At 42.9% G+C, this 17465-nt stretch overlaps 1 protein-coding gene across 1 annotated transcript in view; it reads right to left on the bottom strand.

Moving 5' to 3' along the window:
* NEO1 (neogenin 1) overlaps positions 1–17465 on the bottom strand; it is a 214842-nt gene that overhangs the window by 129507 nt on the left and 67870 nt on the right. The window contains exons 6-7 of the mRNA XM_023753169.1: positions 9719–9873; positions 8174–8294 (exon numbers count right to left, since the gene is read on the bottom strand). Of these exons, the coding sequence (XP_023608937.1) occupies positions 8174–8294; positions 9719–9873 (276 nt within the window). The remainder of the gene's footprint in view (positions 1–8173; positions 8295–9718; positions 9874–17465) is intronic.

The raw sequence follows: 17465 nt of genomic DNA, 5'->3' as shown, positions 1-17465 counted from the left end.
TGTAACAGAGTACTGTTGGCTCTCCACTCCTAAAATTCTTGTATTTAACCCCCTACCAGAAAAAGCCCGACAGTCAATTATCTCTTACAGTTATTGAATTAGTCAAAAGGATTTCTATATCTACCTTTATGGTTCGGAAACGCTTTCGGCCTCCCTTTGTTCACTTAGGACCACCCCTCCACCCCACCTCACCACCACCCCCCACCAGTTTGTGTTAGCTATCACACTATTTCTGTCTAAGGACTCCCTTTTAACATTTCTTGTAGCACAGTGAACAATGACTTTTTTCAGCTTTTGTTCTGAAAGGTCCTTATTTCACTTTCCTTTACTTTGGTTAAACCCTCATCTAAGAATATTTTTTCCTTTTTTTTTTTTTTTTTAAAGAGAGTAGAAGGGAGAGAGGGTGAAGGAGAGTGAGGGGTAGAAAGAAACATTGATGTGAGAGAGACACATTTATTGGTAGCCTCCCATATGTGCCCCAACCAGGGATGGGGATCGAACCTGCAACCCAGGTACATGCCACTTGACCAGGAGTTGAACCCATGACAATTCAGTGCTTAGGCTGACGCTTTAACCACTGAGCATGGCCAGGGCTCACTTTCATTTTTAAAAGATATTTTTACTGAATATACCATTTGGGTTGACTTTTTTTCCTTTTTGGACTTTTAAATGTTGCTCCATTGCCTTCTTGCTTGTACCATTTCTGGCAAAAAGTTTGTTGTAATTTTTTATATTTGTTTCTCTGTCTGTTTAAAAGTTCTGGCTGCCTCCAAGATTTTCTCAATATGTTTGGTTTCTGGTAATTTAACAATAATGTGCACAGGTGTTTCATTCTTTTAGTACCAATACTACTACTACTACTATTATTGCTATTGTTTTTAGCCTACTTGGAGTTATCTGAGTTTTTTTTGAACCTGCGATATGATCTCGTTCATTTTTTTATTTAAAATTTTGGCCATTATTTACTTAAATATTTGTTTTGTTCTTGTTCTCTTTTTATTGTGAGATTCCAATGTACTTATGTTAACACCATTTGATATGGTTCCATATTAGATGCTCTGTTTTTCCCTCCCTCTTTTTCTTTTATTTCAGTTTAAATACTTTATATTGGAATTATCTTCAAATTGATAGACTATTTCTTCAGCTGTGTTGAGTCTACTGAACAACCTGAAAAAATGCTTCATCTCCGGTATCATGTTTTTTGTTTTTATAGTTTTTTTTCCCATTGGTTGTGGAGCTCTTTCACCCACACTATGAACAAATGCAAGAATTTTCCAACTCGTCATGGTTTCCATCTTTCTACTAAATTTCTCAACTTATCTACCTTATCTATTAAATCCTTTAACATATTACTATTATTAATAACTAGAGGACCGGTGCACAAAAATTTGTGCACTTGGGAGGGTCCCTGAGCCCAACCTGTGCCCTCTCGCAGTCTGGGACCCCTCGGGGAATGACCACCTGCTGGCTTAGGCCCGCTCCCCAGGGGGATTGGGCCTAAGCTGGCAGTCAGACATCCCTCTGGCAGCCTGGGAGGCCTCAGGGGATGTCCACTTGCCAGCGGGGAGCAGGCCTAGCTGCAGTCTGACATCCTTAACGTTGCTGAGGAGGCGGGAGAGGCTCCCACCACCACCGCTATACTGGCAGCCGTCAGCCTGGCTTGTGGCTGAGCAGAGCTCCCCCTGTGGGAGCACACTGACCACCAGGGGGCAGCTCCTGCATTGAGCGTCTGCCCCCTGGTGGTCAGTGTGTGTCATAGTGACCAGTGATTCCCAGTTGCTCTGCTGTTAGAGTCAATTTGCATATTACCCTTTTATTATATAGGATAGAGCAGTGATGGTGAACCTATGACACGCTTGTCAGAGGTGACACGCGAACTCATTTTTTTGGTTAATTTTTCTTTGTTAAATGGCATTTAAATATATAAAATAAATATCAAATATATAAGTCTTTGTTTTACTATGGTTGCAAATATCAAAAAATTTCTATATGTGACACAGCACCAGAGTTAAGTTAGGGTTTTTCAAAATGCTGACACGCCAAGCTCAAAAGGTTCACCATCACTGGGATAGAGGCCTGGTGCAAGGCTGGGGGCCGGCTGGTTTGCCCAGAAGTGTGTCCTGGATCAGGGTAGGGGGTCCCGCTGGGGTGCCTGGCCAGCCTGGGTGAGGGGCTGAGGGCCGTTTTCAGACTGGCCACATCCCCTTCAGGGTGGGGGGTCCTGCTGGGGTGCCTGATCAGTCTGGGTGAGGGGCTGATGGCTGTTTGCAGGCTGGCCACAACCCCTTCAGTGTGGGGGTCCCCCCTGGGGTGCCTGGTCAGCCCGGATGGGGAGCAAATGGCTGTTTGCAGGCTGGCCAAGCCCCACAGCGAGGACCCTCACCCCATGAGGGTGTGGCCAGCCTGGGTGAGGGGCTGATGGCTGTTTGCAGGCTGGCCACAGCCCCCAGCCACCCAAGCTCCCAGTGGAGGCTGGCTGAAAGCAGGTATCTGGGATTTATTTAGCTTCTATAATTGAAACTTTGTTGCCTTTTGCGGAGGCCACAGCTGGCCAGGGATGGCGGGAAGCTTGGCTTCCTCCATTGCCGTGGCAACCAAGCCTCCTGCTTGCTCTAGCTCCGTGGCTGCCAGCCACCATCTTGGTTGGGTTAATTTGAATACAGTCTCTCTGATTGGCTGGTGGGTGTGGCTTGGGGGTAGCGAAGGTATGGTCAATTAGCATCTTTGTCTTTTATTAGTGTAGATTAAAGTCCTGTCCTAACTGGTTTGGCTCCGTGGATAGAGCATGGGTCTGAGAATTGAAGGGACCCAGGTTTGATTCGTCAAGGGCACATGTCCAGGTTGCGGGCTTGATCCCCAGTGTGGCGTGTGCAGGAGGCAGTCAATCAATGACTCTCTCTCAACATTGATGTTTCTTTCTCTATCTTCCTCTCCCTTCCTCTCTGAAATCAATAAAAATATTTTTAAAAAATTAAAATCCTTGTATGATAGTTCCAATATCTGGATCTCCTGAATTAGTTCTATTGATTGCTTTATCTCACAATGGGCCAGTTTTCCCTTGCTGTTTCTAATAATTTTTAATTTTATTTATTTATTTATTTTAGAGAGGAAGGGAAAGGGAGAGGCAGAGGTAGTGGGAGAGGGAGAGAAGCATCTATGATCACTGTGAGAGAGAAACATCGATCAGTTGCCTCCTGGGATTGAACCCCAAACCTGGGTATGTGCCTTAACCTGGAATTAAACTGGCAACCTTTCGGTGCATGAGATGACACCCAACCAACTGAGCCACACTGGCCAGGGCTTCAATAATTTTTTATTGACTGCTAAATATGGAGTTCAGAACAGCAACAACTGAGATTTACACTTGGAAATGAGCATGCCTACTCTTCTGTCAAGTGTGGAGGGTTTTAGTCAATTTAGATAGGAATTGAGCCTGACATAGATTTTATAGTTGTCATAGTTACTTTCAGCACACCACGGGGGTCCAATTCTTCTACTGATAGACACCACTGTCAGGTGCTTAAGGTAAGAGATGAGTTAGAGAGTTTTTCTTAATTTTCCTCTCAGCTTTCACCCATTCCTGTATCCTTATATCACAGAGGATCTCTCTCCCTGTTCTTGACCTATACCACCAGCAGTAGAAAGCTTGTCTGTCACCTGGTGGTGGCACATGGAAGAAGCAGGTGGGATTTCCAGTTGTCCTGGTCTAGTGTCAGTATTGGGTAGGCCATGCAGCTCTCCTTCCTATGGCAGCCAAAATCTGCTTTGTATTTGTGTTGGTTTTCAGTGCTACCCTCCCTATTCTTCCTCCACTAGTAAAACACCTCTCCCTAGGTACTGGTGTAGGATACAGGGGCCCAAAATAGTTTTCTGCATCTTATTCAGAGTAAAGGGTCTTCTTTTCTATAGCAGCAATGCATCTTTCGCCGTGTCCTGGGGATCACAGGGTTCCTCCCCACTGAAGAAGGATTTTTGCTTCTAATCTCCCTCCAGAAATGTATCAAAAAAGGTTTTCTGCCCATCCCCCATTTTTTGAGGCTTAAAGGAGTCTGAGTAAATGGGAGGGACTTTGTGCTTCTATCCAGCAGCCACAGATCACCTCCTTAATCTCTACATGACTGAGTCCCTGAGTCTCCACCTTGTACCCAATCTCAATAGTAAGTATCCTGTTGAGCCCCAGGGAAATGTATTTGAAAGCAAGTGTGAACTTCTCTTTTATCAGAAGCCCCAAGACATTCCAAACTAGTCCATACTTAGTCTTTAAAAATCAGTTAAAATTTCAGCTGATTTCTTCTTATCTACTTTTATTGTAGTCATCTCTTTTTCTCCTGCCCTGCCAAAGATGAAACAAATCATGGCCCATTCTTTGGGGGAGAGGGTTACCAACTCTTTGGAATTTAGATTAATGTACTTGGTTGCTTTGCAAGCTCAGCTCTCTGATGAACTCAGAGAAATTATGACTTTGTAAATCACCCACCTTTTTTATTGTAGGTGAGGGTGAGAGGTTCTGTGCATACTTTTTACATCCTGAGTACAAGTAGAAGTCCCCTTCCACTTTGACTCACTTCCCTTTTCTATCTTTGTAAAGGCATCATCCAGATAAAAGTTTAGAAGTATCTCTGACTTCTCTTCAATGATGTTTAATGTCCAATCACAGTTGATAAAATCTGAATTAGATAAATCACTAGCATCTTTATTAGGATACTTTTTCTCTATTTCTCTAGTATAAATACTTATCATCTTTCAATGGTCTCTTACATAAAACAATATTCCTTCAACCAGCCTCCTAAACTCTGTTTTCTACTTCAACCTGACTTTATCATCAGACTGCCTTACTACAGTATTTCTTTGATGTTATTTTTTATTTATTTATTTATTTCCAGAGAGGAAGGGAGAGGGGGAGAGAGAGAGAAAGCAATGACGAGAGAGAATCATTGATCAGCTGCCTCCTGCACACCCCACACTGGGGATCAAGCCCACAACCCAGGCAAGTTCCCTGACCAGGAATTGAACCATGACCTCCTGGTTTATAGGTCAACACTCAATCATTGAGCCACGCCGGCCAGGTGCTTTGATGTTTAAAATGAAGGCCATGAGCAATCTGATCCTATTCTGCCTTTATAGGCCACCTTCCTACAGGAACAGGTACTCTATTCCATACTGATCCAGGTCTTCCTTTTAGCATCTGGAAATGTTATCATTCAAGGGACGCTTTCCATGAAAAAACTTCCCTGATCATAAAACAAAATTCAATTGTACACTGCTTTATTTATACTAGATAAATAACACTTTTTATCATACATATCTCTTACACCTCTCTCCAGAAAGGCAGAGATCAGATCATGTATCTTCTCTTTTAGCTTTCCTACATATATATTTATTTTGTAAATTAAAATAGCAAAATTAATAAAATGACACTTTCCTTCCCATAACCTATGTATCTTTAATGGATCCCTGACAAGGGCACTAAAAATTTCACCAGCCCACAAAACACTGTTTTTTGAAACGTCTCAAGAAGGAAAAAACACATGCTACAACTATAGTTATTATGACATCCGAGCATTTTCAGAGGATTAGTTTGGGGACTCTTAGCATAGAAACCATTTATACTTAGAGTTAAATCTATGATGGTAATCCCAAACAAAAATATGCTGAGGTCCCTTTATTTAGCTCCACGTAAATAACCCCAAGAGAGTCACAAAGTTTACTAAGGAAAATCACTGACACTTAAAAAGAAATAAGGACATCTACCTTACTAATTTTGTTAGTGCCTTAACTGGCAATCATATTCAGGCATTTTGCCAAGATGTGAAGGCAACATGCTTTTAGTAAATCATTTTCAATGGGAGACAAGTGAAGAAAAAGAGTAATATATTTAATGCCTTTTTATAATAGTACTATCAAATACATTTTCAAGAAATAGCATATACAAATCCTATATGTTATTTTAGTGAAAACCAGAGCAGGTACCATTTTTGCCAATTAGCTTTCCTGGCGAGGCTATGTGGCTGGGACCACAGTGGAATCTGAACTCACTTGACTCAGACACCAGAGCAGATGTCTAATATGACATCTTTTTCATGCATTCTTAAGAAATGCAAAAAATGAAAAATGCTTTTCTTGCTAAAAGAAATAAATAATACACCCAATGGGTATCTTTATCAATTTAACACAGAACTGCTACCCAATAACTCAACTTTTAGTAATTCAATATGAGAAAGTCATATAAAGAAATTCAGGCCCTAACCAGTTTGGCTCAGTGGATAGAACATCAGCCTGCGGACTGAAAGGTCCCAGGTTCAATTCCAGTCAAGGGCATGTACCTTGGTTGCGGGCACATCCCCAGTAGGGGGTGTGCAGGAGGCAGCTGATCGATGTTTCTCTCATTGATGTTTCTAACTCTCTATCCCTCTCCCCTCCTCTCTGTAAAAAATCAATAAAATATATTTTAAAAAAAAAGAAATTCAGCATAGCACTGTTCATGATAGTTAAAAATAGGAAAAACAGTTTAAATGCTAACCAACAGGGAATCTTTTACATAAAATGTATATACACTATTCAGCAATGACAAATGTTGGTGCAGATCTCTATTTACATGGAAAGATGCCACAGCATGCTGCTGCAAAAAAACAGGTTATAATTCACTAGAGGCCTGGTGCACGAATTCGTGCAAGGGTAGGGGATGTGGGCGGTTGGCCGGCCAGCCTGCCCCCTGGTTGAACTCCTGGTCAAGGGGACAATTTGCATATTAGCCTTTTATTATATAGGATAATCACCTGTGTTCACCTGCAGTACTCCAAAGTGACAGGATTTGGAGCATGTGCCAGTTAGCAGTTTATTGCCTCTCAGCTTCAAATTCATACCACATTGCCTGCTCTGCAAAAATAAACCTGCCCCTTTAAATGTTTTTCCTTTGCCAGCTGACACAAGAGTTACACTTTATCAGTACAGGTGCTGGAGGCTACTTCCACCAACACTCCAACCTTCAGGTGGTTTTGTAGCAGAATGACTTCAGTGAGACACCGCCTCTGCACAGTAGACACCCCAGCACACTAGTCAACGGGTTTTGAGCAAGTTTCCACTGCAAGCAAGACAGCACAGCCACTTCTCTGTCATCCAGGGAACCATGGCCACACCTTCTCCAACATGGTCTAAATCTCAGCCCCCAGGGATAATCTTCCTGAACTCTTTCTCAGACCTAGGGGTTGTAGCTGCTCCTTCTATCTGCCATTCCTATATTTGTTCAAGTTCTCTTCACTTCTTTCTAGCTAACCCCTTGTTACTCCAATTTCCTGCTAGAGTTAATAATGTTTTTATATTAAAGAATATTTAATACTTTTTAGGTTTTGAAATTACTGTGTTGTTTCCCCAGAATTGACCCTGACTGAAATAGGGTGAGGTCCTCCACCCCTTTTTATTTTTCAACTAGAGGCTCGGCGCACGAAATTCGTGCGTGGGTACGGTCCCTAGGCCTGGCCTGCGATCAGGGCCATCTTCCCCAGCTGCCCACAGCCGGCCCCACCCCCCACCACCACCCACCCCTGGTTCCCTGTTCACCATCGGGTGATCGGTGCCTGACTGCCCGGGGAAGGGACTGAGAGGTTGGCTGTTCCTGCCCGCTCGTCAGCCCCGCCCCCACAGTGGGTGGCCATCAGGCGATTGGAGCCTGCTGGCCTGGGAAAGGGACCAAGAGGTGGTCAGTGTGCCTCATAGTGACTGGTCCAGCGGTTGTTCTGGTCGTTCTGCCATTAGGGTGAATTTGCATATTACCCTTTTATTATATAGGATGTTGTCTGATAATCATAAAAGGCAAATTTTATTTTGGAAAAATTCAATGCAAAATTAATATTGCTTTTAGTATTCTACTTTAATAGAGTGGGAATATATTTGTGAGATTAAAATGATTGAATTTTGAAGAACATTCATTTTTGTAAGACCGTAATTGTTCAGTTTTCCTTTTTTAACACCAATTTTTTCTCATTATTAGCTAAAATTGTTTTTTTGTGTCATCTTAAACAACAGAAATTATTTAGACAGCTATTTTTTCTCTTGGTTATGCTATATGTTACCCCTTACAACTAGGTCATTAATTATTAGATATCCTGAAGTGATAGGTACTAGTTTTCAAATATATAGTCTTCCTCTTCCCTCTTATTATTTCAGTCCCTCTTACCATGTTCAAGGATTATCAGTTGGGCTCCAGCTTGTGCATTTCCAACATCATTCTCAGCAATGCATTGATAGAACCCTTCGTCTGACTTCACCAGACCCAAAACTTGAAGATTATGTTCCTTCTGAAGAAGAAAAACATATGTACAATTTTATGATTCAATTGATAAACAGTCCAAAATCCCAAGTATATGCCTTTTCTGGGAAGAAAAAACAAGTAAAATTGTCTGATTCAGGTACTGAATAATATCCACCTATGCACATGTTAACTCAATTTTATTGACAAGGTATTGACTCACATTAAGTGCCCAGCCTGTTTTGTCTTCCGGACAGAACGTATAGTGTCAGTCACCGGTGACTGACTGGGCACTTAATGTGTTAAAACAGGAAACACCGTCATTAACAATTAAGAATTTAATATTCATGGAAAAGTCGTACCCACAATGTTTGCAAACTTACACCTTTGCTTGGAAAAATATCTGGCATGCAATATCATGTGACCGTAGTGAAAGTTGAAATTTGTGAATTCAAGGCATTTTTTAAATATTATTTTAAATATCAATATCTCTGATAGATTAGACTATACCAAGTTAAATCAGGTTGCATATACACGAAGCTTTCCTTAAACTATAAAGAAAACTATCCACACTTATATGGATGTCAACTATTGTTACTGTTATTGATATAGTATAATATGGTTTTAAGCTTTTTAAAAATACTAAGAGTAAAAAATGCTACTTTAACCATAAACATTGCTTTTTAGTTATATTTAAATATTATGAATTACTTTTTTGTAACTTATGAGTATACATTTTGAAAACAGAAAATATACCCCTACATATATGAGAAATTTATGACAGTAAGTCTTTAACAACCATAATTATTTCTGATTATTTCTATGAATGTCATGTATCTAAAGATACATCATTAATCCTTGTTACTAAAACCTAGATAATTTGATTACTAAGATGTTAGATAATGATAATAATAGACAATCTTTATTAAAAATGTACTTAATATAAAGTAAAAAGTAGTAATGGCTGAATATTCTTAAATATATTTAACACTCATTATTTAATTTTTGCATTTATTTTCTAAAAAAATCTTCACATATGTTGTCACAATAACTGTCCAACACTGGGTAATACTTATTTTGAAGGGCCTGAACATCAGTATATGAAGGACAGATTTCTGCTCCTTGAGAGACATAAAGACAATTGATGCATGTGCATGCACACACGCGCATGCACACACATAATCATCATTACCCAGAAAATGGTGGCAGCTGTGTTTAACAGTGCTAGAATGTTTAGCAGGAATACTAGACCTAGTACTATTTGCTATGTGATCTTATATAAGCTACCAAAATATTTCTGGGCTCAGGCTTTCCCATCATCCAATGAAGAGATTATATTCTGTGTTAATTTTTCTATCTTTGTCGGCAGTATATAAACTGGTATATATATAAGATACCAAGTCTCTTGATAATTACATTCAAAGACATTTAAAGGTTTCAGAGATAAGTGTCCTTCTTTTAAAAAGTACTTACTACAATCTTAAAGTAATCACTTGGGATAACCATATCCCCATTCTTGACCCACTTCACAGTTGGAGTTGGTTTCCCAGTCACTTCACATTCAAATACAATATCCATAGATTCATGAGCATATATATTAGTAGGCTGCTTCAGGAATTCAGGTTGGGCTTTAAAAGAGAAAGGAAATGAAGATATTAATGAAAATAAAAATAGGTAGTTATTCATATTTCAAGCAATTTTTTTTTAAATCACAGAATTCATAGGTGTTTTACTTATTTGAGGTTTTCACATATTTTTATAAACACCTAAATATGTATTTAAAATATATGTCAGGAACATAATTTCTTTAAAAATTGACATTCTGGTGTAATTAGTAGAATAACTTTAATTTTTAAGATAATTTCTGAATTTTCTTGTAGAGAAATATATAGTAAATTGATTATATTGAAGAAATTGATAATATGAATGTTCTACGCTAAAATGACTATTAAAGGCTATTTCCCTATGATTTATACCATTTTGGAAGGACCATAATTAAAATTCAAAAAAGAGTTAAGAAAACTGACATTATCTTTCTTTTCAGTCAACTTAATGTATATCCCCCCCCAAAAAAGTAATGTAAATGTGATAGTCAGAGACCTTAAAACAGTTCATTTACACAACATACTCCCAATTAGTAACATCCCTCATTACAAGAAATGGTTCTTAAGGATGGGAGGAAAAGTGATAGGATCTTTGGGGAAAGTTAAGTGTATTAGAAAAAGCCTGAATATTGTAGTAACTCCCTAACTCCATTTCACCTTGCCCCAAAGTTGTAATCACACACTTATGAATAACATTCATTAAGATTGTGAACCAGAAGGATAAAGTAGATCATCTAATTCAATTTCTCATCTAACGCTGTAATTTCCCACACAACATCTTTGAGAAGAGGTATTTTACTAATCTCTGAAATTTTCAAATGATAAGGAACTCCCCATATCACAAAGCAGCAAGCTCCACTGTAGGCAGTTTCTATTTAAAAAAAAAAAAAAAGCAGTTTTTTTTTTTTAACATTTGAGATAAAATGTACTCAGTCTGCTGGAATTTTGATTGGGATTGTGTTGAATTTGTGGCAACTTGACACTGTAAAATTATGGAGTCTTTTTCCATGAGTATTGTTTATCTCTCCATTTATTTAGATCTTTGGCTTCTTTTCTCTCATCAATGTTTTATAGATTTCAATATATAAATCTTGTTCATACTTTTTTAGGTATATGCCTAAATATTTTAAATTTTTGGTGCTACTGTAAATGGGACTTTAAAATTTTTTTAGTTCCCAATTGATCACTGCTAGTATGTAGAGGTGAAAGTGATTTATGTATACCAACCTTTCATCCTATGGTCATACTAAACTCACTCATTAGTTCTAGTAACTTTCTATAGACAATTTTAGGATTATCTACATACATACAAAATGTATTTACAGATAACTAACTATATGTTGTCTGTAAAAAGAGGCAGTTCTATTTCCTCATTTTCAATCTGCTTTCCTCCTTTTTCATTATACTAGCTAGAGTGGGGCAGATCCTCAGAAAAAGTCCAGATTGGCTTTCTAATTTGTGTCAATGAAGAGTAAGAGTATAGAGAGCAGGTAGAAGCCCAGGTAAGCAGTTCAAGCCAAAAAGGGAAAGAACATTTGATCTTAAGAAGTGTGGATGAAAGGGGCCACATGCTGACCTGACAAGCTCAGGAGAGGCCTGCATGGCAGTTTTGCAGACTCGGAGACCTAAAGTAACCACAAAGGATGATCTGAAATTAAACTTTAACTAAAAGCAGTTTTGGTGGGCAGTTACATCCTAAGCCGATATCTTCACTGATAAGGTCAACCTTTACCGTAACTGAGCCTATCTGTCTTTTTGCACCTAAGATAACACATCCTTGGGATGTCTGGGTAACTTGTGACTCCCCTTTTTATGAAGCCCCTGGGGCACAACCAGGTGTGGTGGGTCCCAGAACAGATACCACAAATCCCTTCATCATCATGTTAATTGTTCCTGCACCCATCTAAGTATATGTCCATCATTTTACTTTTTATCCTATCACAGAGGTTTCCCCCGCTTCGCTTAATCCCACCTCCTTAAATCTGTCACCAATGAATTTCATGTATAAATACGAATGTAACCCTGCCATTCTTCGGAGCACTATCTCAATTCGTTGAGGTTCTGCTTCCCGGCATATGTCGACAGTTTGGCTCAAATAAACTCACAAAAATTCTTTACAGGTTTCAATGGTTTTTTTACGTTGACAGAAGCAATAGAGAAGAGAAAGAAAAAATGGTAGCTGAATAGGCAGACCTTTCTTATTACATCTCCTCCCAGGGCCAGACTGGAAATAAAACTAAAGTGGAAAACATACACCTGGAATTACCAACTGCGAAGGAAACTTATATGAAGGAAGGACAGAAAACACCTGGAGACCAGTTGGAAGGGCAAGGTCGCAAGAGGAGCTGACCCAGCTCCCAGGGGTGGCTGGCCTAGTGTGAGGAGGGAGCTCCCGACTACAGGAAGGTCTGAGGCCCGAACCCAGGCTGGGCTCCACAGCCCAGAGCACCAGAGCCGAGACCAATGGCCTACGTAACAACCAACTGTGAAAGGTGGCAGGGCTGCTGGTCATGGAAGAGTCTGGAGCCGGCAGAGGCAGACCACAGCCAGTCAGAGAGAAGGCTGCAGTTTCGTTTTTTTGTTTTTTTGCGTGTTTTTTTAAATGCAGAGCACAAGAGTCTTCATTTGTAGCTATTGAAGGCTTCGATGCAGGGATGGATGAATGGATTTAAGGTGCCTAAGGAGAGGCCTGAGTGGGAAGCATTAGGGGAAGACGTGGAAAAGCAGCAGCCAGGAGTCCTGGCATTTGGTCATATGCCCCCGAACTGAAATGGCCATTTTTCCTGAATAGCAGCAGGAGAGAAACAAAAGAGAAACCCCGCCTGAGGTGATACAGCCCACCCCACCCTCTGGAGCCCTGCTAGCCACACCCTGCATTTTGACCTTTGCAGAGGTTAAGTCCATGAGTTTGAACAGTCTCAGGAAGCAGCAGTGACTGGATTGGGGGAGGGGCCATCCACCCCACCATCCTGGGAACTTGACTGGTAATTTCTCCACACAGGAGAGCTGATAGAAACTCTAGGTTCCTAGCCGATCCCACTGGACTCCATACAAGGATCTCTGCCCAGCCTAGGACAGGGAAATATTTTGGGTCACTCCTGAAAGGGCGAGGGCTAGGCCCTCCACCTTGCCCCAGGATAAAGGCTACGCCCTCCATCTTGCCCCAGGGTAAGGGCTACGTCCTCCATCTTACCTTGGCCACGTGCTTGGCAAGGAGCTTCTTCCCGGAAGTCTAAGACTCTGCTAGCCACACCCAGGAACAAGACATCGACTTGCGCCTGGCCAATCGGCAGAGCACAGTCCTTTCTCCTCCCCTTACTCCAACCCCCCCTTTAAAACCCGTCTCTAGGCGTGGTTCTCTCTCTTGGCCACTTGGCTAGCCGTTGTGTCGGTGAGTCTGGTGGACGGGGAGCTCAAGCTAGCTTGAAATACAGACTCTTGTGCTTTTGCATCGGACTGCTGGCTCCCTGTTGGTTTCTTGGGGATCCTGAAATCTGGGCATAACATTTGGGGGCTCGCCCGGGGTTCCCAAGACCATCCAGGGACCCCCCAGTTCGAAGAGTCTGACTGGCCGCGGTAAGTGTCTGTGTGTTGTGTATTCTGTTCTGTGTGATATATGTTATCTCTAAGGGACTCATCCTGTATCTGGAGGAATGGCTTCTAGATGGTACTCACCGTCAAAACTCGGACTGGCTAAGGGTTCGAATCTGGCCTATCTTTTAAAAAAAGGTAGAAGAGAAGCATTCCTAGGTAGTTTTCTACTGCCTCTGTTCAGGGACTTGTCCTTTATCTGTCCTGTGTGAGCTCACTTCTGGAATCTGTGGCTGAGGGGTCCAGGCGGACGCGCCGTGAACGACCACAGGCGGGGGAGAGTTAGAAGACGTTCTGCTCCCCACGAGGAATGTGTATTCTCCCCACGAGGGATGTGTATTCCCCTCAGGAATCTGAGACGAGGCGGGTCGCTCCCGCCGGTTTGGCGTAACGCCATCCTCTAGTTGCTTCCATGGAGTTGGAAGGCTGTTCTTTGGGGCCCTGTTTGTCTGTCTGTGTTTTTGTTTTCTGTGGACTTACTGGACGGATGTTATGGGACGGACTCAGACTGCTCCTTCGGGTATTGTGATTGATCATTTCAAGGAGATTGGGGGAGGCTGTAGAGCTCCCTCAGGAGTTGGGAAGTTGTTATTATTTAAACTCTGAGTGAATGTCTGGTGATAGTGTGTGAGTGTGGAGGGTATGTGAGTGTAAAGGCAGGGGAGGGGTCCCCGCCCACCTGCGCGCCTCCCAGGCAGGGAAGGTGAGCAGGGATCACTGTGCCTCAGGCCGCAGGAGAGGAAAGATGCGCCTGGATGCGGAGGCTGAGGCAGGCGCACCGAGGCCGCTTGCTGCGCAGTCGGGGCGCCGGGCGCCCGGGGGCAGGTGTGCAAGAGCACGGCCCGGGGCGAGCGCAGCCCTCGCCCCGGGGCCCAGCCACGCAGCGGGCCCAAGCGGCTTGGGCTCCGCGGCGGCGGCAGCGGCAGAGGTGGCGGCAGGGCGTTGGCCCCCGGGCTTGTGGCGAGCGAGTGGAGCTGGGCGGAGCGCGGGGGGCCAGGCTAGTGAGTCGCTTGCGGGAGGCCGGAGCAGCGAGGCCCCCGGCAGCGTCGGGTCCAGGGGAAGGTCTGGGAAAGGTCCCGCACGGAGCCCGCGGGCCGGACACCTGGGGGGGGTGTGGCGGCGGCGGCAGCTACTCTGGCCAGGAGCAGGGCCCTTCCCGTGGAGATCGCCCCAGCTAGATCATAGAAGTTAAATGTAAAAGTTTTAAAATGCATCCGGGACTTCTGTGCACGTGTAAAGGGAAAAGGCCAGTTTAAAAACGAGTGCGCATAGTTTTGAGCTGAACTTGACCTTTTCCTGTGTACAGAATAAAAACCCGAGACTGTTTTGGCCTTAAAAATGGTGGAGATGAACCTGAGAAAGAAATGTTCGGATTGAACTGGGAAAAATTGTGTTATTGTGGTAACTAAATGCCTTTGCTTATTGGTACAGCCACCATTTTGGGCTGCATGACTTGGCAGCCGCCATGTTGGCCGCATGGTTTGCCGCTCCCCTGGGGGCCGCCATCTTGAAACAGCAAAGGCCCCTCCCTCTGATTTAGTCAGGGGTGGAGCTTTAAGGCGGAGTTTTATGGGGCAGAAGTATGCTTGCCTCTCGGATTTATTTTTAAGCTAATCTCTTAAATCTAGAAAACCCTGCTTTCCTTAAACTAAGGACAATCAAAGGTTATGTCAAAGTCTTTAAAAGGGACTGATAGCAGTAATCCAATTTCTAAAAGTCAGATAGAGACTGTGGTTTCATGCTGATATTCAAGGGCATATTTTTCCTTTGCCTGGGAGGGACAGTGCAGCTGTCCCAGGGTCAGGAGGGCTCCAGCTAACTTGCAACTCAATGTTCGGGAGACCCAGGATATGCCTAAGTTTAACCTAGGCTACCCAAGGACTCTAGATAATGTGTTTACCCACAGCTGTGGTTTGGATTGCATGCTGTCTCTGCTTCTGTAAATTGATCTGTCCTTATTGCTTAAATATGTATCCTTGTTAAATTTGAATGTATTGTTAATCTGAGGAATGTTAATTATTTACATGTCACCTAAAAATTAAGGCTAAAAGTTTTAACTAACTGAAAAGCATGGCTTTGGTGTGATGGGAGGAAAGAAATTTTGAATGGATGGTAGGCCAGTAAGCTGGAACTGGTCACTGGTGGTGGATTGTGAGAAGGGCTGGACACTGCCTAACTTCTCCTTCCTTGGTACCCCTGAAACATCAGAGGGTACTTCTGGCCTTGGTTTTCTTGGTTTCTGGTTTTGGATTTGTTTGTTTGTTTGTGATGAAAACCATTTCTATCTGAATGAGACATAGGTAAGAATCCTGTCCTGGGATGTGGGAAAGGCCCCCACATCTGTTCCTGTCAGGCCCCCATCAGGGGACTTGGGCGATGTTCCTGTTATCAGCTCAGGAGCCCAAGACTGTAAAGATACTTGTTCACTGAAAAGGTGTAAGTATAAATGTGTATTTGATGTTTGTAAGCATATCTGTTTGTTTGCTGGGAACTTTGATTTGCTATGTGATATTCTGTGCTGGGCTGGGATTTTGGAATTCTGGGGTAAATTTAAAAGGTATTTGTGGCTTTTCTAGTCTGATTGGGACATTTAAGGATGGGGCTCACAGTTCCTCAAGGCAAAGATTTAATGGGCCCTTCCCCCTGCCTGTGCTGAATTAGATAATACAGGCCAGTGTCATTTGGCTTGTTGATTAAAGGAAGACAATGGGCCTTGGAATCTGTAAAGATAGGCGGGAATGAAGCTGGTCTAATGTACTGAAAGGGTTTGGTACCTGTTGCTGCTAGCAAAGGAGGGGCTGATACCCCCTCCTAGCGCACTCCCTTGAAAGAGGCCTGGTTGCTGCTCTGCCACAAAGGGAACTGGTAGAAACGAACCATGGAAACTGGCGGGGACTGGGTGGCTCTCCTATCATGTTTGGCAGGCCACCCCCTGTCATTCCTAACCTTAAAGCTGACTTTCTTGCTGCAAGAACTGTCTCTTTCCTTGAGAGGGCTCCAGAGGGCGCACGAGGACATTTGGCTGCTCCTCGGCGCCACCCAGGAGACTGGCCCAACCCCAACTCCTCATCAGCACAGACCAGGAGATTGGGTCTACGTCAAAAGGCACCACCTGGAGCCTCGATGAAAAGGTCCCTACACCCTACTCCGTGGTGCTAACGACCCCCACCGCTCTCAAAATAGATAGACGGCGACCTGGGTCCATCACACCCACGACAGGTCAGCGGACCCATCCATGATCCGGAAAGACTTCGTCACCAAATGGAGCGTCGATCGAGATCAACGCAACCTGCTATGGCGTGCTCAACCTGCCTGATGCTGGTAACATTGCTCGCGATCACTCCTGCTACCGGGAGCCCCCACAATACTGTGTAATAGACTTAGATGATGCCTGCATCTTCATGGACATGGCTCCAAAGAGACAAGGACAATTTATAGGAAGGCCAAGAATAGACTTTAGTAGGATTTGGCTGCCTGAAGCGGCCATGATGCCAATATCATGTTTCATTGTATTGATATGTTATATTGACCTTTAATTCTCTTGCAAGTTTGAATGTGTGCTGGCTGTCCTGGAAGGGAACTATGTGGGGTGACCCCCAAAAGTAAAGAATGGCTAGCTGCCAAGAGGACAGGTGCCCAAATGGGCAGGAACAGTGCCCATCAGGTTTTGGTCTCTTTTGAGAGACAGCTAACAGTTGGCAGCCTGTAATACTGTCTTGCAGGCCTTTGTGACGATGCCCATGTCAGGGTTAGTAAGCTGGAAAAGGCCTGTTTAGAATAGAAGGTCTGAGGCATGGTTATGCATAGAAAGAAAATTTAATGCCAACAATTACTGTTTTATCAAAAAGAATTGGCAAGGAAAGTCAGAAAATCTTAGAGTAGATCAGTATGTCTTTCTTCTTATGTAATTCCTCCGAAATTTGGCAATGCTAACATGGCAATACATTTCTTTGCATAGATTCAATAAGACCGGTTCCTAATAGTGGTTTTATTAACGGAAAACTTTGACTGGAGTATCATGTTTT

This window comes from Myotis lucifugus, unplaced genomic scaffold, assembly GCF_000147115.1.
Source record: "Myotis lucifugus unplaced genomic scaffold, Myoluc2.0 scaffold_41, whole genome shotgun sequence".
In the NCBI taxonomy this organism is placed as follows: domain Eukaryota; kingdom Metazoa; phylum Chordata; class Mammalia; order Chiroptera; family Vespertilionidae; genus Myotis; species Myotis lucifugus.
This window is presented reverse-complemented; position numbering and strand designations above follow the sequence as displayed.